The sequence below is a fragment of the Ovis aries genome, chromosome 7, assembly GCF_016772045.2.
Source record: "Ovis aries strain OAR_USU_Benz2616 breed Rambouillet chromosome 7, ARS-UI_Ramb_v3.0, whole genome shotgun sequence".
In the NCBI taxonomy this organism is placed as follows: Eukaryota; Metazoa; Chordata; class Mammalia; order Artiodactyla; family Bovidae; genus Ovis; species Ovis aries.
The window spans coordinates 12,962,181-12,987,874 of NC_056060.1; the positions used below are offsets into that span (position 1 = coordinate 12,962,181).

The following is a 25,694-nucleotide window of genomic DNA, read 5'->3' on the forward strand; positions in this document are numbered from 1 at the left end:
CTTTGTGAACCTATGACGATAGCCCACCATGCCCCTCTGTCCATGGGATTCTCCAGGCAAGAATACTGAAGTGGAATGCCATGCCCTCCTCCAGAGGATCTTCCTGCCCAGGGATCGGATCTCCTGGGTCTCCTGCACTGCAGGCGGATTCTTCACCACTGAGCCACCAGGGAAGCCCTTTATGAATTAGTCCTTATCAAATCACATCCCTTTGTAGCCCGGGCTGTATTTGTTTCCTGCTGAGTTATATTTAGGAATGTCCTAACTTCTTGGGAACTTAACACTTCTCCTCTTTGAAAAGACGCTTTAACATCCCTGGTCCAAAGAGTCTAGAGGCCTGTGACCTCACTTTGTGGTTTACTTGTCCCCTGGACCACTCACACCCTCCACCTGAACAACTCAGGACGGGGCAGGGGACAAGACAGACTCTTAGAGCCTTTACAGCCTGACATTCTATGATTGGGGCATCTGCAGTTCTTCCCTCAATAGAGTTTAGAGAAGTTCATTTCCAACTCCCTGATGAAACCCGGTGATCCCTGGACCCAGGGTCAAGGCTGTTTCCTCCCATTTCAAATAACTTTATTTGAACATTGAGTACTTTAGTTCTTAAAAAGCCTTTTCATGTTAAAAAACAAAACCCACCATCACCTGTCTCATAGTTTCCAAGTGGCAAAGCCAAGATGCAAGCCCCAGGCTGACGGTCCTCCCCACTTCCCAATATGGCCTGTTGAGCGGGCCTAAATCTTCAGGGTGGCCAGTAAATGAGCTATGTGGGCACACAGGCTCGGTGAGTAGGGAAGGCTTCCCAGAGAGGGGTCCCGGTGTGTTGGGAGGGGCAGAGTGAATGAAGCACCTCTCTTGAACAGACAGATGTTTCAAAGACAGTCCTGACCAGTTCTCTCCTCTGACTCCAGTGGTCAGGCTAGAGTCACTTGCCTCTCACTGTTTGGGGCAAAGAAAAAGCCCAGCCCTGGTGACTCAGGGTGGGGAGCAGACATCCCTCTCTGACCCTCCCTGCCTTGCTCTGCAGGATGGCCCTGGCCCTCGCCCCCTCCTACCCCTCCCTCAGTTCAGTCGCTTAGTCATGTCAGACTCTTTGCGACCCCATGAACCGCAGCACGCCAGGCCTCCCTGTCCATCATCAACTCCCAGAGTCTACCCAAACTCATGTCCATCGAGTCAGTGATGCCATCTCATCCTCTGTCATCCCCTTCTCCTCCCGCCCTCAATCTTTTCCAGCATCAGGGTCTTTTCAAATGAGTCAGCTCTTCGCATGAGATGGCCAAAGTATTGGAGTTTCAGCTTTAGCATCAGTCCTTCCAATGAACATTCAGGACTGATCTCCTTTAGGATGAGCAGCCCTAAGCCACAAACAGCAACAACTGAGATGAAAATGAGCAGGGATTCTCTCCTAAATATCTCATCCAAGGGCCTGTCCCCACATCTTTGGGGAAAGGCACCATCTCAATATACTTGCTCTTGAGAAAACGGCAAATGCCCCAGATCATTCACGGCAGCACTGTCTATGACAGCCAAACGCCCATCCGCAAGGGGAGGGGGAAACAGGCATAGTAAGGCTATTCTGTGGAAGACTACGCAGTCATAAAGAGGAATCAGAAAGCTCTCCGTGTACTGATAACGTACACAAAGCTAGAGGTGAAGTGAAAAACACAAAGGCAGAGCATTGGGTTTGGGATATGCTGCCATTGATGTAAAAATTAAAAAGCATAGGGGAAGAATGCGTATACATACTTCCTTATATGTGGGTAAACTATCTCTGAAAAGATGCCCCCAAACTAATACTGGCTTCCTTCAGGAAGGGGGAACTGGGAGAAAGGCTTCCTATTACACCCTCTTTTGTAAACTGTTAAATATTCAACCAGGTGAATGTATTATCTGTGCAGAAAATAAATACCATTAAAGCTGTAGAAATAAGGCACTCTCTCCAAAAGCCTCTGTTAACATACACGAGACTCCTCTGGGAGAGAGAACACATTAATGTCAACCTTATTAGTCCTGAGTGAGAGTAACTGTCATCACAGCGGGGCCCTGAGGGGACGGGATTCCGGGCTGAAAAGCTCGGAGAAAGGCTTGTTCTCATCCAGTGGCTAAACCTTGGCCCCTGCCTGAAGGTCAGTTCTCCTGCTGAGTTAGGGCCTGAGAAGCTGCATCCCTGGCAATAGCCTAGTCTCTGTCACCTTGGCCCATCCTAGGAAGACAGCAGGGTCCCTGGGGGCTTTGCAGCACCGGGCAGAGGAGAGGCTGGCAGGGCAAGGATGCACTGTCCCAGCTTCCCAGCAGCTGCTGACCTCAGCACAATGTGACCCAATAAAACATCATCGCCCGAATTCCCTGAGATGACGTTTACTCTTGTATCACGCTGAGGAGTATTGATTTTTCCAAACAAGGCCCTTGTTCTCCCTTGTCCCAACTTTCATCAACCTAATCCTGTAAGATGCTTTCCTTGCTCTGTCCCCTTCTGTCTCCCTCCCTCCTCCCCTCTTGGGTTTTTCCCTCTCTCCCACTCCTCTCATATATGCCCCCATGTCCTTTCCCCTTCTCTCTTCACTAATCAATTCACCGCTGCCGCTGCTGCGCAGTCACGTCCAGCTCTTTTGTGACCCCATGGACTGTAGCCCTCCCGGCTCCTCTGTCCATGGGATTTCCTAGGCAAGAATACTGGAGATGTTGCCATTTCTTTCTCCAGGGGATCTTCCCGATCCAGGGATTGACCCAGCATCTTCCGCTTGGTAAGTGGATTCTTTACCACTGAGACAACTAATTCACAGCCCTACTCTAAGCATCTCCTCAGGCCCAGAAGTGACAAAGCCCCCTGTTCCTTCCATTTTAGTGATGGTCTTCTGGTCATCCAGATCCAGCCCCTCTGGACCTTCGGGAAGATGGGTTGGGGCAAAAGGAGGGAGGAGGAGAGAGGGGAAGAGACTGCAGCATATACTGAGCTGGCTATGTCATTTCCGGTCAGAGCCCCAGGGAGGGATGCTGATGGGACCCCCAGATTGCTCAGCATGGGCTCTTGAGAGAACCCTGTGTTCCAGCCGAGAGCATGCTGACACCGGAGCATCCTCTTTGGGTTGCTGTACCCTTTCCTTTCTGTGCCTGACAAATGTCAGAAGATCCTTACCCTCTCTCTTCCTGCCTATCCACCTTCCCACCTTTCCTTCAAGGTTCAGCCCCTGCCTCTCTGCTCAGGGCATCCTGCCAGAAACTCCAGCTGGCCAGGAGGGGGCTACTTCCTATCTCAGTTCTGGTGATTCCTGGCTCCCATCTCCAACTCCTTAAAAGATGGACCAGATGTTCTTTATCAGCACCCTGCTCTCCTCCCCTCAAGGCCTGACCTGTTACCTAGCACAGTATTTACAAAGGAAAAAAATTTGGTGGGTATCCGCAGATGGGCAGTAGAATGGAAAGAAGGGAGGAAAGAAGATAGAGAAGGAGAGATTAAAGAAAGATAAAACATTTCTGCCTCTGAATATTCAGAGCATACCATATTCCTATTCATCCAGCACTTTACAATTTCTAAAGCTCATTTATGTTTGTCATTCATTTGCTTTCCCAACTTTCACAAAAAGTCAGCAAGACAGGGCTGTTGCTATACCCATTTTACAGATTGGGACACCGAGGCTCAAAGACTTGAAGGCACTTGCCCAAGGTTACCCACACCTGAGCTGGCCAAGAACTGGGTCTTCCAGCTCCTCAGCCCTGGCCCTTGGTATAGCCTCCCTGGCTACCTGTATTATTCCTCCAGCTTGCCTCCTTGAGCAACTGGCTCATGATTAATTATGCCTTGAATGTGGGGGGCTCATCTCACAGGCTGGGCTACCAGCTGCTGGAGAGCAGAGACCTGTCTGATGGTCTTTCCAGGACACAGATGCAGCCCAGGGCCCTCACTGCACAGCAGCCAGGTGGACGCTTGCTGGGATGAAAGCCCGAGCCTCACACTGCAGAAAGCGAGCCCACAGCAGAGCTGGCTCCCCAGGGCCCAAGGACACACGCTTCCAGAAATCAGAAAGCCCAAAAAGGCAAGACAGTTATTTCCCCCTAGGTAGAAAACTACAGGAAAAGTGACAAGTGATTCAGCTCTTTAAGCCCCTAATGTCATTTCTTTCATTCCTTATCCCAGAGCGCCTACAGGGGACACAAATGGCAGGCACTAAACAAAACATTTTACCAAAACACGACACAAGATCAGGCCCAGAGTGGGTTGCCATGGAGTCCGAGAAGCCCTCGGAAGGCAGCAGTCAGGGCTGCAACCCACACGCTTCCACGGCTCCCCACACACCCATGTGCAAACACACAGCCCCCAGGCCTGGGCTCCGCCTCCTGCAGGCCCAGAACAAGGCCTTCTGGAAGGCAAGATCAAACCATTCATTCAGGAAACTGGGCTCTGTGACCTTGGGTGGATGCTTCTTAGAGTTCCAATTTCTCATCTGAAAAATGAGGATGGCAATGACTTCCTTGTTACAAAGTACACAGACCAAATCACAAGTGCTGTGGGGGAAATACAAGGTGTGGTAGGACAGCCTTGTGGTTAGACCACGGCCTCCAGAGCTGGGGTTCCTGTGTTCAAATTTCAACTCCACCACTTCCCAGCTAGGCATTCATTGTTAGGGTACTCACTTTACTGCTGGCTGCCTTGTCTCCCCACAGGCCTGCATTATAGGTAAAGGCAGCCCCTGACCTTGGCAAAAAGAGGAGAAGGGGAGGGGATGGAAGGGAAACTGAGGGCAGGTTTCAGTTACCAGGGCAACCTTCTATCTGCCCAGAAGTTTGTAAAAACCCTTCTTTCCCAGGATCTCTGTTGTTGCTGTTCTGCTTCCCTCCCCATGTGTGGTTCATAGTGAGAGTTATTTGTCCAGTGTAAATAGATGAGAACCCCAAGCAGCTCAGAGGAGGCAGGTGACTTGGCCAAGGTCACACAGCAAGTTAACAGCAGAGTCACAGCCAGAATCCAGTCCACCAAAGCCTGCTCATTCTGGGCACCTGTTCCCACAAAGGGAAGTGGTGAGACCCGCGAGGTTTCACAGAACAGCAGCTGCCACTCCCCAGTCCACACGGTCTGGCAGTCTCGGGGCAGGGCACCCCTGTCTACAGCAGCAGCGATGCCTCCATGCCCCCTGAGCTCTGCTCCAGACTCCCGCCTGCGTGCCCCACCTCAGTGGCGATGCCAAGGCCAGGGGTTCTACTCCCATAGGAGCCCCTCCACCTCCTAGTTTCTTAGATACATAAAGCTCAGTCCCACTTCAGGGTCTTCATCCACGCAGTTCCCCTAGCTGGAGCTCCTCGCCATCCCCGGGTTTCATGATTCACCCTCCAGCTCTCAGCCCCTTACTCTTTTCCCCGATTTCTCCATCCTCTCATCTGAAGATCTCCCCAGTACTGGCTCTCATCACCCCACTGAAGGGGTCATTCTCAATTTACTTGGGGAGGGGGGCGACTGTTGAAAGGCTGTCTCTCATTAGGTATCATCTTCACGGTGGGGAGAGACCCCCATCTCTTTTGTTCATCCCTGAACATCCATGCATTGTGTCAGCACTGAGTACAATAGGCATTCAATACATGCTGTCTGAATAAGAAGTAAATGAACACATTGTTCAGCCTTTTGAGTAGGCACGCAATAAATGTTTGTTAAACGGATGACCCTATTTCTGAAAAGGTGCCATAATTACTGTCATAAGGACACTACCAAAATAAACATTTTTCTTTTCCTGACTTCCCCCATGCCTCTGCAGGACTGGATATAAATAACACCTTGCATTTGTATGTAACAGAGTAAAAATCCAATTCATGTCAGATCCCACATATTCATCTTGTGAGGTAGGTAGGTAAATGTTGCTGTCAGATGGTGCCCAAGGAGAATAAGCAATTCCCCCAGCTTCACACAGAGGTTCATGGAAGTACGGAGAGCAAAGTACAGCTATGGTGCTACCCTGATCAAGCCAGACCTGCAGCTCTTCCTACAATGCCAAAGGAGGGTAGAGAAGTTTGGGAATGATACCTTGCTGAACAGTGAGCTCCCTAAATGAAGGATCGTGTCCATTTTCTCCATCATCTGGCCCAGAGCCTGGCACATAGAGATGCTTGAAAATCAGCTGCTAAATCAATAAATGATATTTTGCATGGAAAGGAAAATGGGGGGCAGAAAGAGAAGAGAGGTTTCATAAACATCTAGAAAGTTATTATATGGAAGAGAGAAACTTGTTCTGGGACCAAAATAGATACCGTTCTCTCACCAAGAGTAGTCCAAATCTTCTTGGGCTTCCTTAGAAGAGAGTGAGTTCCCTGTCAACAAATGCAATCAAATTGAGTCTGAATAGTCATCTCTGGCTATGACAACATGAGGCCTCCAGGCTACACAGCTTCCTGGGCTTCCATCTACATGTGAAGACTGTGTGAATGATGGCCAACACGCCCAGGCAGAGGTTAGTATCCAGAGAGCTGTGTCCAGGGTCTGTGGACGGCAGGGTCCCACAGAACCCTGAGAGTCTGTGGTCCTGCGATCTGGGTGTAGAGAAGGGTCAGGATCCACACCCTGATCTCCTGATTCAAAGACTTCAGCCTCAAGGACACGAGGCCTGGGGTTCAGGTCCAGAGGATCTCACAGCTGGTCTGTGAGCTTCAGCTACTTCATTTTGCTCCTGGCCCTTGCTCTCCCAATAAGACCATGCTGGGGTTAGAAAACGGAACCTCCACCCTCAAGTGTGGGTTCCCTGGCACCCACTGTCCCCTTGGTGCCTCTTCCTCTCCCTCCATCATCTGGGCACACAGTCTTATCCACACACAACCCCCAAAAGTCTAGCCAGGGTGCTGGGTGCTATCGCCCTGACAGCCAACTCCCGGGTGCCAGCACGTAGCAGCCCCTGAGTGGGGGAGAAAAGGGTGCAGCTGGAAGGAGGCCCAGCTGGACCTGAGAAGAAGAGAAGAGAGGCAGCCCTCGTGGGGCTGAGTGCCAGCTCCCTGCCACCTCTGAAGGTCATCTGATGCAGCTGTCACCTCTGACCCTTCCCCTTCAGTGGGCACTACAAGAGAAGAACTTTCAAGTAGCCTCCCACCAAGCAAAAGGGAAATTTATGAAGGGGAAGGAAGTGGGGATGGTCCACCAAGCAACAGGGAAATCAGGAAGGGGATAGCAGATGGGGGAAGCCAAGCAGGAAGATGTTTTCATTTCCAGCCTCAGCTTTACTCATCAGAGACCACTGTTACACCGGCACCAGCACAGAAGACCCAGTGGGCTTGAATCCACTGGCTAAATCCCAGAGCCAGGCTTCACTGACTTTGGGGTGAAGAGAAGGAATGGATCTGAGAAGTTATACCGTAAAGGCCAAGATCATCCCTTCTGCTGCTGAGATTAGTGAGCAAGACTCCAGCCCTCTGGGGGAGAGGCTACTTTGACTTACCCCAAAGTTCCCTCCTGGCAGACACTGAAATTGCCAAAAACTATAAGCTGCCTATTAGCCCCACAGAGACATGGAGACGTCCATCCCCAAGCCCTGCCTTGTGGGCCTTCAGGGCAACCTCTGCCAGGAGGACACAGGGGAAGAACAGGAAGATATAAAGTGACACAGAGGCAGAAGGTTAAACAGCAGGGCATCCAGACCCTGCCCTGGGTTTCTGGGGAGAGCATATTCCTCTGGCTGGGGACACAGGAGCCTAAAGGCTGTGTCTCATCCCCACAAGCCAGGGAGTGAGGGATGTGGAGGGGACCACCAGCCACATCCCCCGCTGATGGGATGACTTGGCCATGGACTTGGGCAATTGATAAACCTAAAGCCAACCCACTTACATGGGTTGGGAATGCCTCGATTGTGGAGACTTCAGTTGGAGACTCCTCCTAACAGGAGGATAAGGGGACGCAGCTGGCTTCAGATCAAGTTTTAAAGGAGAGAAGGTACCAGTATCCTCTGACTAGGTCTCCCCTTCCTACTCCCCTATACTATCCTCTCACCATCCCAGCAAGCACGCAGATTAACACTTTACCTCCTCAGGTAAGAGCTACATTTTAGCAGGAATCTTCTGGAGACCAAGCAATCACCCAGGAGAAGCTCTCTAACATGAAAATTCCTGGCTAGTCTGTGGGAGGGGTACCAAGAGGCCCTGAGACAGAGCAAATTGAGTGATGCCTTTTCCCTAAGGAGGACACCCTCAGCTAACACCACACTGATAGATCCCCTGCTGCTTGGGTCTGGCAGTCTCTAAGAAAGAGCCCTGGCTTTGCAGTTATACCTAAGCTTGAATTCTGTCTTCTGGTTCTGGGTTGAAGGACCTCTGGCCAGTGACGTGAACTCTCCATGCTTCTGCTTCCTCGTCTGTGATCTGAGAAACACACAACCCCCTGAAAGCACTGCCGGAAGGTCACCCATCACGATGCTGGCATGCTGCGGGTCCCACCATGCCCCTGTCCCCTGCCCCCCGGGTGTGCAGCGTGTGCAAAGGAAAAGAGCTAACCTCTAGAATGAAAACACACGCTGGAATATGTTCATTCCAACCAGCTGAGAAGCTGGGGAGGGAGAGGGCCTCTTTGAGGGAAGGGTATTAGCAGTTCCAGCCAACCAGAAGTCCCTCATCACCTTTAATTCTCCCAGAGGGAGCCTGTCCAGGTTGAGTTATCTTCTGTCGGCAAGAAAAGCAGCTCTGGCCCTTTTAACCCAACACGGATCATAGAGCAGAGAAAATATAACAGCCCCAAACCACTAAGCACTCTTCAACTAGATTTTCCCAGCCCTGCCAAAGAGGCAAGCGGCGGCCACAGTTAAAGGAATGATATGTATATTTTCCGGAGGAAGTGGAAGATTGACGCGGTAGGGAACTCAGGGGAACTAGCAGGGCATCAGCCCACGTGACCTTAGACATAAGCCCCGGCCAGGGCAGCCCGGCCAGGAGGCGGCCGCTGAGTCAGGGTTCCTGGAGATGGATGGCTATGCTGCGGGCCAGGGCACAGCGACGTTCCATCTCTCTCCATCATCCATCCCCTTGACTGCTCTGTTGGTGGGTTGCCTTAACGTATGCATGAAAATTGCAAGTCTCATCATTCACCCAGATGGTGGAAGCTCCCAAATTGTTCCTTCTCGAGAGACAGCTGTTCCACCGCTGGGCCATATGGCTCCCCTTGCTCTGCGTCCTGCTCTGGGAAATGGACCATTTTCCCCAGGCAGCTTCCCAGATCAGGATCATCTCTCGTTCTTAGCAGGCAATTAAGATCTCTAGCCGAGGCGTCTACACTGCTCCACGTGTTGTTTGTACACATGTCAGACTGGCATTTCAAAGCTCAATCAAGGCAAATACAGGGGCCAAGGCATGGTGGCTTTGCCTCCTACTCAAAGGGAAACTCTACATAGACTCAGAGGGAGGCTGCCCAGGAGTCAGCTCACCTCTTCTCTGCTCATACACTCTGAATTGCAGGCTGGAAATGACCTTCGGGCTCATACTGTCTGCCTTTGATATAGGCTCATTTCAAAACAGAGACAGACAACCGTCCACCTTCCACCATTTGAATTGTGAAGTTATTAGCAAAGACTTTTAAGACAAGCTTATGATTTAGGAATTTGTGGATCTTCTCAATGGAAGATTAAAAGCATCAGTGGGCAGAGAAGCTTCCTGTCACTGGCAGCCTAGGTTCTCCGACGCCTCTCTGGGACAGCTGTAGGCTGACCTCCTGAGGATGCAGATGTCGTATTTTTTCTTTTAATCAAGGTATAGTTGAGTTACAATGTTGTGTTAATCCCTCCCATATAGCAAAGTGATTCAGTTACACATATATTATATACGCCTTCTTTTTTATATTCTTCTCCATCATGGTTTATCACAGGATATTTAATATAGTTTCCTGTGCCCTTCAGTAGGACATTGTTTTTTTATCCATTCTCTGTATAAGTTTGCATGTGCTAACCCCCAAACTCCATTCCTCTCTTCCCCCATTCCCCTAGACAACCACAATCTGTTCTTTATATCTATAAACTTGTTTCACAGATAAGCTAATTTGTGTCACATTTTAGATTCAACATATACGTGATATCATATGGTATTTGTTTGTCTTTTTCGGACTTACTTCACTTGGTATGATAATCTCAAGTTGCATCCAAGTTGGAGAATTTCATTCCTTTTGACGACCGAGTAGTATTCCATTGTATATCTGTACCATGGTGATGTAGACTTCCTACCTTCGCTTCCTATACCGTAGCCCGTGCTGCACCCTGGAGCCAGCAGAGCCGTGGCTGGGACCTCATCACTTACAAAGCTCATCTCCTGCACACTCAGTGTCTCCACCCACTTTGCGACATGTACTGTGTGCTCAGCAATACGTATCTGCTATTCTTTCTGACAGTTTCAGACGTTTTCTTTAAGAAGCCAGGGAAGGGGGCTTGTGTACCTCCCAACCCTTGACTCCTTCCCAGTTCTGAACACTGTGATTCCTTTGCCCTCGGCCTAACAAAGACGTTCTCTGAGCATTATCCTGCCATCGTGGCTAACAAAAGTTGAAGTTATTAAGCACTTACTGGGTGCCAGGTACTATTCCAAGCATTTTATATGAGTTTGCTCACCTAATTCTCACAAGCCTAAATGGAAGGTACTATTATATTCCCATTACACAGATGAGGAAAGTGAGGCTCTGAAAGTAAATATATAGATTCCCCAGATCAGGCTTCATCCCATCAGGCAGTAACAACTAGAGTAGCAACTGAGCAGGACAGGTGGTCTGGCTGGGGAGTGGGTCACACAGGCAGCTGCAGCCAACAGCATATCAATTAAATCCTACCAACCCTCAAACTCCAAAGATGTCAGCTAAGGCCAAATGCGGCCTTGTTGTAGCTAAGCCTGCAGGCCATTGGCTGTTACAGAATGGTTATCAGCATGAAACTGACACCAGATGCCGGGACTGACTTCCAGCTGTTATCACTTCATTGCTGCGTGACCTTGGACAAGTTCTCTAGGCATTCTGTGCCTTCGTTTTCTCATCTATGAAATGAGAATGTTAACCCTACCTACTCCATAGGGTTGTGGTGAGGATTAAATGAGCCAATATGGGAACGAGCTGGGAGAGTAGCATTGCCACATATACACTGCCGTGTGTAAAATAGGTAGCTGAGGGAAGCTGCTGTGTGGCCTAGGGAGTGCAGATCGCTGTTCTGTGATGACCTAGAGGGGTGGGATGGGGTGTCGGAGGCTTAAGAGGGAAGGGCTATATGCATACAGAGAGCTGATTCACCTTCTTGTATAGCAGAAACTAACACAGCATCGCAAAACACTAACACTCCAATAAAAATAATAAATTGGAGAAGGAAATGGCAACCCACTCCAGTACTCTTGCCTGGAAAATCCCATGGACGGAGGAGCGTAGTAGGCTCCAGTCCATGCGGCCACAAAGCGTCGGACACACATATAATTAAAAGAAGTGAGGTGCAGCATGCAGGCTGTGCTAGATGAGTTAGCTGTGATGGTAACATGGGGGGAAGGAGAAGATTGTTGTTTCTACTGCCCAGTGGGCACACTGGGGTCAGCCGGGGCTGGTGATTACGCAGCCGCATCACACTGTCTTACAGGACAGGGCAGAAACCCTACATTGTAGACAAAGAAAGCAAACCTCTGAGGGGAAGGATGTGTCTGAGTCACCCACGAGTCAAAGGGCAAAGCTGGGCTGCAAAGTAGGCCCCTGACCTGAGCAGAGCCTGAACACTAAGACAAGGAGACTCTGGCCACAGGCAGGGAGCAACCTTTCACAAGTAGCATTCCTGTGGGCTCCCAGGCCTGGCTTCCTCCACATCAGGGCACTGATGTGGAACCTGGCTCCACCTCTTCCTAGCTGTGCCCTTGGGCAAAGTCTTCAACTCCTCTGACTTTCAGTTTTACACCTGGAAACAGAGGAATTGGGGATTTCCCTGGTGATCCAGTGGCTAAGACTCCACGCTTCCAATGCAGTGTTAGTCGCCCAGTCATGTCCAACTCTTTGTGACCCCATGGACTATAACCCACCAGGATTCTCTGTCCACAGGATTCTCCAGGCAAGAATACTGGAGTAGGTTGCCATTTTCTCCTCCAGAGACTCTTCCCAACCCAAAGATTGAACCCTTCCAATGCAGGGGATGTGGGTTTGATCCCTGGGCCAGGAACTAAAGTCCCACATGCTGAGTGGTGTGGCCAGAAAACAAAACAAAACAAAAAATAACACAAAAAGAGGAATCGTTCCTGGGAAGTTACCTCGAGGAGAAAATGAGGTCACATACACCAAGGGATGCCAAATTGTGCTTCTATCCATCAATCCCTCTTTGCAAGGGTGAATGTCCCCCAAAGGAAGTTATCCAGGACGTGTCCCAAAAAGCCCCAAAGGAGTTTCTCCACCTTGCCTGGTGCCCGCCTCCCCACCTCACCAAGTAATGAAGTCTTTAGGAGAAACTATGCTGGCCCTTGGGCCCTGGCCCCAGGAAGCTCATAAATCTCTCACCCACACAGAACTTGTCAAGAGTGTCCCAGAAATATGGATGCCCCCACCTTGTAACAAAGCAAATGGCATTTCCAAGGGCTGCGACTGGTCCATGATTCTTTGCCAGTCACATTGCCTCTATTTGGTTCTTCCTACAAGACACTTGAAGAACCAAATAGAGGCAATGTGAGGCACACTCAATATGCCAGCAAATTTGGAAAACTCAGCAGTGGCCACAGGACTGGAAAAGGTCAGTTTTCATTCCAATTCCAAAGAAAGGCAATGCCAAAGAATGCTCAAACTGCCGCACAATTACACTCATCTCACATGCTAGTAAAGTAATGCTCAAAATTCAAGCCAGGCTTCAGCAATACATGAACCGTGAACTTCCTGATGTTCAAGCTGGTTTTAGAAGAGGCAGAGGAACCAGAGATCAAATTGCCAACATCCACTGGATCATGGGAAAAGTAAGAGAATTCCAGGAAAACATCTATTTCTGCTATATTGACTATGCCAAAGCCTTTGACTGTGTGGATCATGATAAACTGTGGAAAATTCTGAGAGAGGTGGGAATACTAGACCACCTGACCTGCCTCTTGAGAAACCTGTATGCAGGTCAGGAAGCAACAGTTAGAACTGGACATGGAACAACAGACTGGTTCCAAATAGGAAAAGGAGTACATCAAGGCTGTATATTGTCACCCTGCTTATTTAACTTATATGCAGAGTACATCATGAGAAATGCTGGACTGGAAGAAACACAAGCTGGAATCAAGATTGCCGGGAGAAATATCAATAACCTCAGATATGCAGATGACACCACCCTGATGGCAGAAAGTGAAGAGGAGCTAAAAAGCCTCTTGATGAAAGTGAAAGAGGAGAGAGAAAAAGTTGGCTTAAAGCTCAACATTCAGAAAACGAAGATCATGGCATCTGGTCCCATCACTTCATGGGAAATAGATGGGGAAACAGTGGAAACAGTGTCAGACTTTATTTGGGGGGGCTCCAAAATCACTGCAGATGGTGACTGCAGCCATGAAATTAAAAGATGCTTACTCCTTGGAAGAAAAGTTATGATCAACCTAGATAGCATATTCAAAAGCAGAGACATTACTTTGTCTACTAGACGACTAAGGTCCGTCTAGTCAAGGCTATGGTTTTTCCTGTAGTCATGTATGGATGTGGGAGTTGGACTGTGAAGAAGGCTGAGTGCTGAAGAATTGATGCTTTTGAACTGTGGTGTTGGAGAAGACTCTTGAGAGTCCCTTGGACTGCAAGGAGATCCAACCAGTCCATTCTGAAGGAGATCAGCCCTGGGATTTCTTTGGAAGGAATGATGCTAAAGCTGAAACTCCAGTACTTTGGCCACCTCATGAGAAGAGTTGATTCATTGGAAAAGACTCTGATGCTGGGAGGGATTGGGGGCAGGAGGAGAAGGGGACAACAGAGGATGAGATGGCTGGATGGCATCACTGACTCGATGGACATGAATCTGAGTGAACTCCGGGAGTTGGTGATGGACAGGGAGGCCTGGCGTGCTGCGAGTCATGGGGCCGCAAAGAGTCGGACACGACTGAGCGACTGAACTGAACTGAACAATACACTTGCTCCTTGGAAGGAAAGCTATGACAAACCTAGACAGTGTATTAAAAAGCAGAGACATCACTTTGCCAACAAAGGCCCATATAGTCAAAGCTATGATTTTTCCAGTAGTCATGTATGGATGTGAGAGTTGGACCATAAAGAAGGCTGAATGCCAAAGAATTGGTGTTTTCAAATTGTGGTGCTGGAGAAGACTCTTCAGCGTCCCTTGAACTGCAAGGAGATCAAACCAGTCAATCCTAAAGGAAATCAACCCTGAATATTCATTGGGAGGACTGATGCTGAAGCTGCAATACTTTAGCCACCTGATGCAAAGAGTTGATTCATTGGCTGCTGCTGCTGCTAAGTCACTTCAGTCGTGTTCAACTCTGTGCGACCCCATAGACGGCAGCCCACCAGGCTCCCCCGTCCCTGGGATTCTCCAGGCAAGAACACTGGAGTGGGTTGCCATTTCCTTCTCCAATGCATGAAAGTGAAAAGTGAAAGTGAAGTCGCTCAGTCGTGTCCGACTGTTCGCGACCCCATGGACTGTAGCCTACCAGGCTCCTCCATCCATGGGATTTTCCAGGCAAGAGTACTGGAGTGGGGTGCCATTTCCTTGAATCATTGGAAAAGACCCTGATTCTGGGAAAGATTGAAAACAAGAGGAGAAGGGGGCAGCAGAGGATGAGATGGTTTAGATAGAATCACCGACTCAATGAACACAAATCTAAGCTAATTGCAGGAGATAGTGGAGAACAGAGGAGCCTGGTGTGCTGCAGTCCACAGGGTCGCAAAGGTTCGGACACAACTTAGCGACTAAACAAGAACAAACAATAACAATTCATTTCACTAAGAACCGCAGGCGCATGCTTCTGTTTTCCATACTCGCTCAGCCTTAACTTTGCCCATTGACTTCAAAACGAGAAAAGCCTCTGCCTCACAGTCACCATAATTGGTGCTCCCGTTTCACAGATGTTCAGAGCGGATAGGTCTCTGACATGACGGATGGGTGAGGTGATGCCCAGAGAGGTGGGTGCCTGCGTGCGGTTGCACAGCAAGATCACAGCCAGTGGGTGACTAGAACACCTCTGAAAGCTGGGTCAGGGCTCACATCACCAGCACCATGGTGGCCTCAAACCCCAAGGAGGTGGCCCCCCTCTTCGAGGCAAAGTCCCACTCCTCTCAACCGGTGAACAATGAACCCCTCTGCTCGGAGCCAGAAGCCAGTGTGGAAGAGAACTCTCTGACAACAAATGCTTAGTACCCTCGACTGTTGGAGGCCCTCCAACCCAAACCGTCCCATCAGACACCAGATGGCATTTGACTTTAGGGCTGAAGACCTCAGTGAGATTCAAATGTGGCAACCGGCAGAGAATAGAGTCCCAAACTTGAATCTTGCCACTGGGGTTTCCATGCAGAGAGGCAATTAAAAAGGAGGAGAGTGTGCTCTGATTAGAAAAAGACAAAGGCAGCCACAGATTTTGCTCCTGAGCTCAGGCCTGCCCCTAAGGATGGAGGAAGGAGCCCCAAAGAGGAAAAGGGATCGCAAGATGAGGAAGAAGACAGACACACAGGAGACCCTGCGTGGCCTCCTGCCAGGCCCGGCCCTGCCCCATCCGCCTCCCCAGAATCAAATCGGTGGTAGTGCTTTATGTAAGGCTATTGTACCAAAACAAGATTAAAAGGGACAAGCAGAACAAAGCATCAGTCTCCCTAACAAAGGCCCTCCACTTAGTAAATTAGCCCGCTCTTTCCACCTGACACACTTTTAAAGGGAGATCTTCAATTACCAGGCGCTGGCAGGGCAGAGTCACAAAAAGTCTGCACAGTGACTTGATTCTCCGAGCCCTGAGCAGGCACTGCAATGGCTTTATGTAATAGAGATACTCATCTAGTCCGTATAATTTGGAGACTCCTTTACGGAGGGCGTTGGAGTCCTGCGGTTGTTTCAAAGAGATTTTCTGCAGTTCGTGCATTTACCTTGCCAAAAGCTGAGCTGAGCAAACAAACAGAGTCCTCTAAATCATGCCTGCAGCTGATTTACCATCAAGCCTCTGCAGTTTGTTTGGTGGACGGAAGCTTGCGGATAAACACAGGCCAAAGCCTCGGTCCCTTCGCCTGGCCACACCAGAGGGAAAGGGGCTGGCTTCCAGCTGCCCCCTGAGACACCACCCCCCAGCTTCCAGATTTGGAACATCCTCTTTCCTTCTCTTTGGTCAGGCTCAGCCCAGGGTAACGGTGGCTCGAGGGGCAGTTTTTTGTCTGACGAGGGACGGGAGGACACCTCTGGCTTTTGCCCTTGGTTCCAGGTCTGTCTCCATCGGAGGAATGAGATTGATAGTGTCAGTCAGCTCCCTCTTCCCACCCCATCAGGAGCAAAGATGCGGATCTGGCTCCCCAGGTGACAATTCACCACCGCTGGCTGCTTGCAAGGGAGAAGGAGAAAGCGAAGTGGGGAAGGATGATGGGAAAGGTGACTCTCAGGAGAGTGGAGGAGACGTGCGCTCAGATTCTCAACACACACAAGCAGGCAGATCGGCACTTGACGGGGGGGATGGGGGCCCTGTCCGTGGGTGACACACACAGCAAGTGTGTACATGTGCACACACAGCACACCAAAGGGGAGCTCTTCCCACACCACGAAACCTAATACTCATGAATAGACATGTGCACGTGAATAAAAGCGAGTTCTTCCACAGCACTTGCCACGGGCTTGGTTAGCACAGATTCGCTTATTTAATCCTCCCAACAACCCCATGAGGAAGGCAGTCTTGCTACACCACGGAGTAATCAGAGGCCTGGAGAAGCTAAGTGATTTGCCCGCAGTCACACAGGCAGGAGGGAACAGTCCAGTCCAGGGTCTGTGCTCATGACCTTCACAGTGTCAGGCACTACGTGCCGCACAGACACTCCTCGCGTGAGCTGGGAGCAGCGTTCACACAGGTAAACTCACAGCATCCCACAGTCCCCCCAGCCAGACGCTCCAGCTGAGATGCCCCTTCCTCAAGGGTCCAGATGTACCACGTCTCCAGGTCAAATGAGACCCAGGCGCTCTGGTTCAGGGGAGAAGGGGATTGAATATTACAGTAGTGAAATACTTCTGCTCTGGTTGGTAGGTGGTTGCCACCACTGCCCTGCTCCCAGCCTACCCCCACGCATCTACCCATAATCCAGCACCTACAGGATTAACCATGGCCCCACAACAGACCTCCAGACTTCCATTCTAACCTATTCGTAGAAGTGCCATATCTGTTGTTAAGTATTTTCATGCTCACCCCCAGGGTTAGACAAGGTAGGGACAAGGGGCCTACAACAAGGCGAGGGGACCTGACCCTCAGGCCTGCCTTGAGAGTTGGCTAATGCCTGGCCCGCGTGGTAGGAGAGGCTGGCCATCTCCCTCAGCATGCAACCACCCCACCCACTTGACAGGGAGCTGATCAAAGCCCTTCAAAGTCAAGTGTACTGAAGTGGCCATGGCAGGGAGGCGCCAAGTCACAATTTCCACTCCCAATGAAGCCACTCGGCTGTCCTTAATCAGAGAGTCAGCATTCGTGGAGACGGGGGACTGCAGGTCCATCACCGCAAACCCCAGAATGGACATTTTCTGAGACCTCTCTGCTCTGACGGCAAGGAGCCGGAAGGGGAGGAGGAACTCTATAAACCCAAACCAGAAAGCACTGCAGGAACAAATTTGCTGCCTCCCCATGACCAGAAGGTCAGTCCAACTCAGAGTTGGTCTCCTGGGCTCGGGAGCCACAGACTCAATCCCCGCAGAGCCCCAGAGCAGGGTCCCCAGACTCTTCATACACACACACGACATTAGGCTCTGGGGTCCTAAGGGAATGGAGTGAGTGGAAATGAGGACCCTAACTGGGGCAGGCCACCCTTCACTCGGGGTCTCAGGCCCTGCCCAGAGACCACTCCTTTGCGTGTCCTTGGAGGGCCCCCAGGAAAAGCCAGTCTATGTGTCCTCCTTCTAATAAACTAAGGCTGCACAAAACATGTTCCCTGCTAGGCCCTGGGCTGGGTGCTAGGGACACAGAGGGGTCCTGAGCCTCCACTCTCAACAAGCTCACCGTTCAGGCAGAAGATAAGTAAGTTGACAACTGTAAGGGCAGTTGTGGGGAAAAAGGGCTGAGATCAGGACCTAGAGGGAAGAGGAAGAGGGAGGTATCCATGGGGCTTCCCAGGGATCAGCAGCTCTGCACTCAGTCTCCAAAAACCTCCAGGAAGAAACTGGGGACACAGGACCAGCGGTTCTAGGAAACGGGCAGCCTGTACACAGTCCCTGAGAGTGAGTGTGTGGAGAGGTCAGGTGCCAGGGTGGTGTGTAGAGGATCAGCAGACCTGACAAGACCCTGGGGAGGTAAAATACGGAATGATGAGGAGTCTAGGGCACAGCATTTGGAGAAAGCAGCAGCATTGAGGGGGGAGCGGGAGAGGTGGGGGCCAGTCCATCCACGTCGCTGCATATTCTAGTTAAAGAGACAGAAAATAAAAAATATATTGATAGATCCTATGTCTCTATGTCAGGTAGCGACAATGCTAATTAAAGGAGAAAACTAGTTAGGAAAGATACATGCACCCCAATGCTCATAGGAACACTATTTTCAATAGCCAAGATGTGGAAACAACCTAAACGTCCATCTACAGAGAAATGGAAAAGATGTGGTATCTATGTAAATGAAGTATTATTCAGCTGAAAGAAAAAGTGAAATAACACCATTTGCAGCGACGTGGATGGACCTAGAAATTATCAGACTAAGTGTACTCAGACAGAGAAAGACAAATATCATGATATTGTTTATACGTGGAATCTGAAAAAAATGATACAAATCAATTTATACAGAAACAGACCCATAGACATAGAAAACAAACTTGTGGTTACCGAGAGAGAAAGGGGCGAGGAGAGACAAGCTAGGAGTTCGGGATTAAGAGATATACACTACTATATTTAAAATACATATACTGACTCTTTGAGACCCCACGGACTATAGAGTCCATGGGATTCTCCAGGCCAGAACACTGGAGTGGGTGGCCTTTCCCTTCTCCAGGGGATCTCCCCAACCCGGGGATTGAGCCCAGGTCTTCTGCATTACAGGAGGATTCTTTACCAGCTGAGCCACAAGGGAAGCCCAAGAATACTGGAGTGGGGAGCCTCTCCTTTCTCCAGGGGATCTTCCTGACCCAGAAATCGAACCAGGGTCTCCTGCATTGCAGGCAGATTCTTTACCAACTGAGCTATCAAGGAAGCCCGTGTATAAAATAGACAACCAATGAGGACCTACTATATATCCTTGGGAATTATTATACTCAGTATTTTGTGATAACTATAAGGAAAAAGAATCTGAAAAGATAGAAATATGTATGGATGGATAACTCTATCACTTAACTGTACAGCTGAAACTAACACAACATTGTAAGTCAACAATATTTCGAAAAAACCACCACCAAAAAAAAAAAAGAAAAACCCCAGGATAAAGGCCTACAGAAAGATGTCCTGGAAGGAACCGCTATTTCAGACGTGGGGTCAGAAAGACTCTGATAATACGGCATGTGAGAAAACGCTGAGTGAAATGGGGAGTGAGCCACGTGGTACCCAGGGGCAGAGGGAGCAGTAAACAGGGCTCCCTGTGTGCCGAGGCAAGGACACGAGGAGAAAGAGCAAGGAGGCCGCATGGGAGCAATGGGTCAGAGTCAGCCGAGGCCAGGCCCTGGGGTTTAGCACACAGTGTGAACCTCAGAAAAGCAGCCAGCTCCCAGCAAGGACCGGAAGGAAGTCAGAGGTGGGATCCTGTAGATGTCGAGGGAATTCAGAAGACGGAAAGTGGGAACCTTGAAGCAGTTTCCAGAGAGAAGTGGGGAGTTAGGCTGGGGACAGGTTTGCTATTTCACAGGCTTCACACGGCCCAGGACACCAGGAAGGGGACTTAAATAAATGCCCAACTACTCTGACACCAATAAAGGCTTCACCTCAGAGGCTGCGCAGTCTGGACAGCAGAGGTTTAATTACAGCTGCAGCTGATAATTCAGAAGCAGCACCTACATTCTTCCATGGCTGCATCAGCACAAAAGACCTTGATGGAACTTGGTACAGGTGGGGGCAGGGGAGGGAGGGGGCGCCTGGCAGGGAAGCTTAGGCCTAAGCCAGCAGAACACAGCCTGCCCGACCCCAGATCTCCTGTGTCTGAGGACCAAGGTCGGGGGCACAGCCACAGCTCACTGCTCCTGCACACACCTCCTAACCTGGCTTTATTCCCTTCCCATGGCTCTTCACACTGCTGCCGCGGGACACCACGGTGAACATGTCGCTGGCTGCTGCAGTGACCTCCTGAAATGGTCCAGTCCGCCCAGTGCAGAGCTGAGGGTCCAGACCCGCCTCACCCTGGCCCCTTCTCCCACCACGTTTTTGCCTGTGCTCCTGCTGGGAGTGTGCTGATCCTGTGCCCTTCCATCTCTGCTCCGGCTGTCCCCTCTCCAGAGAATGCTCCCTCTCACAGAAATAATACAAAGAGCAGTAGCTAACATTTACTGAGCTCTTACTGTGTGCCAGGCCCTTGCCTAAATGCTCTCTTTGTGGTAACTCATTTAACCCCCACGACAGCCCAAAGGGTAGGCACTTAACACAGCTCTGCCTCATTTTACAGATGAGAAAACCAAGATAGAGAGGTGAAATAGTCTCGGCACGGCACGAAAGGCTTCAAAACTCATACTCCTAGCCCATCTCTTGTCCTCCTCCCAAGTTCCTGCTCATCTTTCAGGCTCAGCTCAAAACTGACCTCCTTCAGAGAATCTTCTTTGACCCCCCTGGCCTTGGATTCCCCCGAGAGAATTGTTTGCTTCTTCCTAAGAGGTCTCTCAGTATTGGGGGTAGGAAATAGAATGAATTCTCTTTCATCCATTCATTCTGTTGGTCACTCATTCAATAATTATTCAGTACTCAGTGCCAGGTCCTGTGTGTAGCCCATGGAGTAGAAGACATGATTCTTCTGCTTGGGGAACTCACTTTTGAGTGGGAGAGATGGACGGGGCAGCAGCGTCACACCCAGTGCGACAGAGTGACCGAGGGGACCCAGCATATGGAACCAACCGCCACGTGGCTTCCAAACCTCCCAAACTACCAGGTCAGAAAACGAGGCATCAGAAAACAAGGAACCCAGGTGCTAACAAGATGAATGTCCAGAGAATCTGCTGGGCCTTGGGGTGCCCGGACCATGAATTCACTCATTCAACAGTTATTTACTGAGGGCCTGAAAAGCACTCACAGGTGAACAATAGCAAGCCTTTGGTACTTGTCTCTCCCTCCACCTGAGTTGTTTGGCAGCAGGGTTAGGCATCAGTATTGTATAAGTTGGGTCAGTGCGAATCAGCCGCTCCAGGCATCCTAAATCAGTGCTCTACGCCCACAGAGGCAGGAGATGCTCGTGGCTGCACTGGCTTTGGCCACTCATCGAGGACCTGCTGGGGCAGTGTGATAGCCATTCTTTCCCCTCCAGCAGCCTGCTGACACCCTCTGTGTCTTTGCCTGCTTATTTACAGTGTGATTATACTGTGCTGGAACTTTTGAAAAGTTTAATGCACACACACATATATAACTATTTTTTCCCACTAGACCACATGCTTCTTATTCATCTCTCTATTCCCAGGACTCTGTAGTGCCCTCAGGGCACAGGTATCGAGTAAATGTTGGTAGATAGATGGACAAATGGAAAGATGAATGCTGTTCTAGGCAGCAAAGCTCAGCACCAGGGGTTGGTGACCCCAGGGAGCAGCATCAGCACTGTTCCTGGTGATGGCGGCAGGCAGGATTCCCCGGGGAGCCTCTCAGAGGATCAGCAGAGAATTACTTCGCCTAGTATTGATGTGTTTCAGACAGAGCCCACAGCTCTGTGTACACATGCACACACACACACACGCAGACATCCCCCACTCACTACCCTGATCCTGGCACCTATCAGACCCATTTAGCAAAATTTTAAAATCAAACCAGTTTACCCTTAGTCCCTTTCTCTCCCTATACACCTCTCCACCTGCCCTCTTATCTCAACCCACTTTCCTCTCCTGGCCATAGGTCCCTCCTGCCAAGAGAAAACCCACTGCAGGAAGGGAAAGCACAGGATTGGAAGCTGATCTCAAACCCTGGGCTGCGCTTGTGCATGTGGGTGCATCACGTGGCCTCACTCAGCTGAAGTTCCCTCTGCTGCACAGGGCGGGCAGGCATTTGTTCAGTGTATAAGTCGTGTCTGACTCTTGCAACTCCATGGACTATAGCCCGCCAGGCTCCTCTGTCCATGGACTTCTCAGGCAATAATACTGGAGTGGGTTGCCATTTCCTCCTCCAGGGGATCTTCCCAACCCAGGGGTCGAACCTGCATCTCCTGCCTTGGCAAGTGGGTTCCTCACCACTGAGCCACCAGAGAAGCCTCACTGTAACAAGGGCAGTAACAATAACACTCACCTCTCCAGCCTGGGAACACCAAGTGACACTCTGTATGGGAAAGGCTGGGCAAACCACCAGAGGTTATACTACTGTTTTATTATGTTGTTGGAAGTTAGCAATCTTAAATGTCACAGGGTCTGATTATAAAGCCCCTGATTCTGCCACTCACTATAAAACAGGGGCAGTTCCAGTGACAAGGTAAAAAGCGCTAAGGTAGGCATCCCCTGCTACAAAAATGCCTCCCAAACATCATGAAAATATTTTTTAAATATATACCTGAACTCTAATAAGAGAAAGATAAACCCCTAAGTGTGAGAAAAGGGTAGGGGGAATATATGAGTTGCAGAAAGTCAGGTGCTGAAGCTAAGGTAGCCCAGGGAACTTCCGCCCAGGCTAGCTGCTACCCCTAGTCCTCAGCCCAGGCTGGGAGGATGGTGGTTAACACCCACACAGGCAGACTGGGCCTTGGGAGCTGCCAGCTCCAAGGATGGGATACTTGAAAATGCTGCCTAACCAGCCTAGGAAAGAAACAAGGATTCGGGATGAGGAGAAATGTCTCCCACAAGAAGCAAAAAACAGGAGCGGGGACTGGGGAGTGACCGCTTAATGGGTACAGGGTCTCTTCAGGAGTGGCGAAAAAGTTTCAGAACTAGATAGAAGCGATGGTTATACAACACGGTGAAAGCACTAAATGCCGTTAAATTGAATACTTCAAAATAGTTTATGTTATGTGAATTTCACAATTTTTTTTTAAGCGGGGAAAAGACTCTAAGCCTTCATCACACACTGTAATCTCAAACCAAATTATCAGTGCAAAGGCTGGTCTTGAGTCAGTGAAAACCATTAGTGTGCCTAATAAGTGAACGCGAAACTAGTGTGTGGGGCTCTTGTACAACCCAGGACATGGGGAAGGGAAAAAAAGGCAAAAAGGTTCATAGAAAAAAAATAATAATAATTACAACCTATGTGAGGAAACAACACATGATCAGGGAGAATCAGCTACCTCCACAAACAGGAGAACTGATATCCTAAGGACTTGATCTAATAGGACTAACAGCTCAAGAGAGAACTATTTAAAGAGACTACAGAAGGAGTATGCTTAAAATAAGTAAAGCAATAAAAGAAGGGTTAGAATTTATAATGAAAGAATAGGACACTACAGGAAGGAAACAGGCAGATCTTAAAAAAAAAAAAAAAAAAGAGGAACCATGTTGTCATTGGAATTAAGACCTCAAAAGACAGGTTACTTAGCAGAATGAAAGGATTTGACAAATGGATCGGAGGAAAATGGCCAAGATACAGCCTGGAGAGATAAAGAGATGAAAAATTAGAGCTTAGGAGAGACAAAGGCTGCAGTGAGAGAGTCCAACACGTGGGAGCTCCAAAAGGAGAGAACCGGAAGGATGAAGGAAAGGAGATATTTGAAGAGATATGCCTGGGAACTTTCCAGAACTGATAAAGGACATGACTCTTTAGCTTGAGGAAGATGTATACCTCTGAGGAGCCAACAGTATTAATAAAAGTAACTTCACACCCAGACACAATCTAGGGAAACCGCAGAGCGCTGCAATGACCAAGTCCAGAGCACAACAGAAAAACACCCTCAGACCACCGAAGGAAAATGACTGAGAACCTGGAACTTCATCCGCAGGAAACCACCCACCAAGAGTGACGGCAGAAATAATGGCATCTTCAGACAAGTTAGAACATTAGAGCCAATCACTTCGTAGACCCTTCTGGGAAAACACACACACACACGCACAAAGACCCTTCAAGAACAACAAAGCTGAACCAAGAAGGAAGAAGTGAGAGGTAAGAAGAGATGGCAGCAAAGAAGTCAACGGGAGTTAAATTTCAAGGTAAACGACAGCTGACTGTGCAAACAGTAAATATGAGGTACCTAAATCCCAAAATGGTACGAGGAGGGACTTCCCTGGTGGTGCAGCGGTTAAGAATCCACCTTCCAAAGCAACGGGACTAGGGTTCAATCCTTGGTCGGGGAAACTAAGATTTGCACCTGCCACGGGCAACCAAGCCCCCACCCCCCGCCCTCAACGCAGCTACTGAGCCTGTGTGCCCTGGAGCCCATGAGCTGCAATGAAGGATCCCACATGCTGCAAATAAGACCCAACGCAGCCACAAACAAACAAATAAGTAAATATTCAAAACTTAAAAAAAACAACCTGCTTTAAAAAATGCCGTGAGTTTACTGGAGTAAGTCTTCTGCACCCCTCGGGCTCCCTCCTGGCACCCAACCTCCTGGATCTCTGCTGTGGGTTTCTCCCCCTCAGTCACCCACACAGACTGACCCCATTGGGCCTGGGTGGTCCGTCTTTTGGGGACAGTTCAACCAGGTTACCCAAGTATGCTGAGCACCCCTCAGTGAGCTCAGCCCATCAGCCACATACCCAGAACTTCTGGCTGATCCCTCCACTTCTGGATCTGGATGAAATCCACACAGCGAGGGGGAGGCTTTGGCATTCCCAGTGGCCACTGAAAGGGCTTCACTACACAGTCTGGAAGTTTGGGAGTAGGGGGTTACTTCCCTCTTGGGGAGACTCTGACCAAGGGGACATGAAAGACATGGGGGTTGTGTAGAGAAACTCCCTCCTCGCTGGGTACTCTGAGACGTGCTCTTCTCCCATCTGAAGAAGCCCTAAATATCAAGGGGACGCACCTGTTGAGAACCAGCTAGGCTCTTTGCAATTTACCAAAAGATGAGGTCAGCACAGCAATCATGCCTTAACATAACTAACACCAGTGGTTTTCAAAGAGTGGGTCCCATTATAGCGGTGTGAGCATCACCTGGGAACTTGTTAGAAATGCAAATTCCCCAGCCCCACTCCAGGTTTTCTGAATCTGAGCCTCTGAGGCTGGGACCCAGGGGTATGCATGGTAACAAACGTTCCGGGTGATTCTGAGATTAGGATATCAAGGGATCGGTAAAGCATTGTGATTACCATGGCATCTATGTGGCGCCTGTGATAAGGATTGAGTCTACTCACTAAATACCTCTGGCCCTCTGACTTCAAGGTCTGCCTGAGCCCTCTTTGTTGTTGTTTAGTCACTAAGTCCTGACCAGCTCTTTGCAACCCTATGGACTGTAGCCTGCCAGGCTCCTCTGTCCATGGGATTCTCAAGGCAAGGACACTGGAATGGATTGCCATTTTCTTCTCCAGGGGATCTTCCCAACCCAGGGCTTGAACCTGTGTCTCCTGCATTGGCAGGCGGATTCAT

General features: G+C 49.6%; 1 protein-coding gene across 16 annotated transcripts in view; it reads right to left on the minus strand.

Moving 5' to 3' along the window:
• The window catches only part of MEGF11 (multiple EGF like domains 11), a 398,161-nt gene that overhangs the window by 223,801 nt on the left and 148,666 nt on the right, over positions 1-25,694 (minus strand). The window contains exon 1 of one of the 16 annotated variants that reach the window (XM_060418873.1): positions 24,866-25,089. The exons of the other annotated variants lie outside the window; for them this stretch is intronic. Within the exon in view, the coding sequence (XP_060274856.1) occupies positions 24,866-24,938 (73 nt within the window). The 5' untranslated portion in view covers positions 24,939-25,089. Of the gene's footprint in view, positions 1-24,865; positions 25,090-25,694 lie in introns of those variants that run through there. 16 annotated transcript variants of the gene reach the window in all.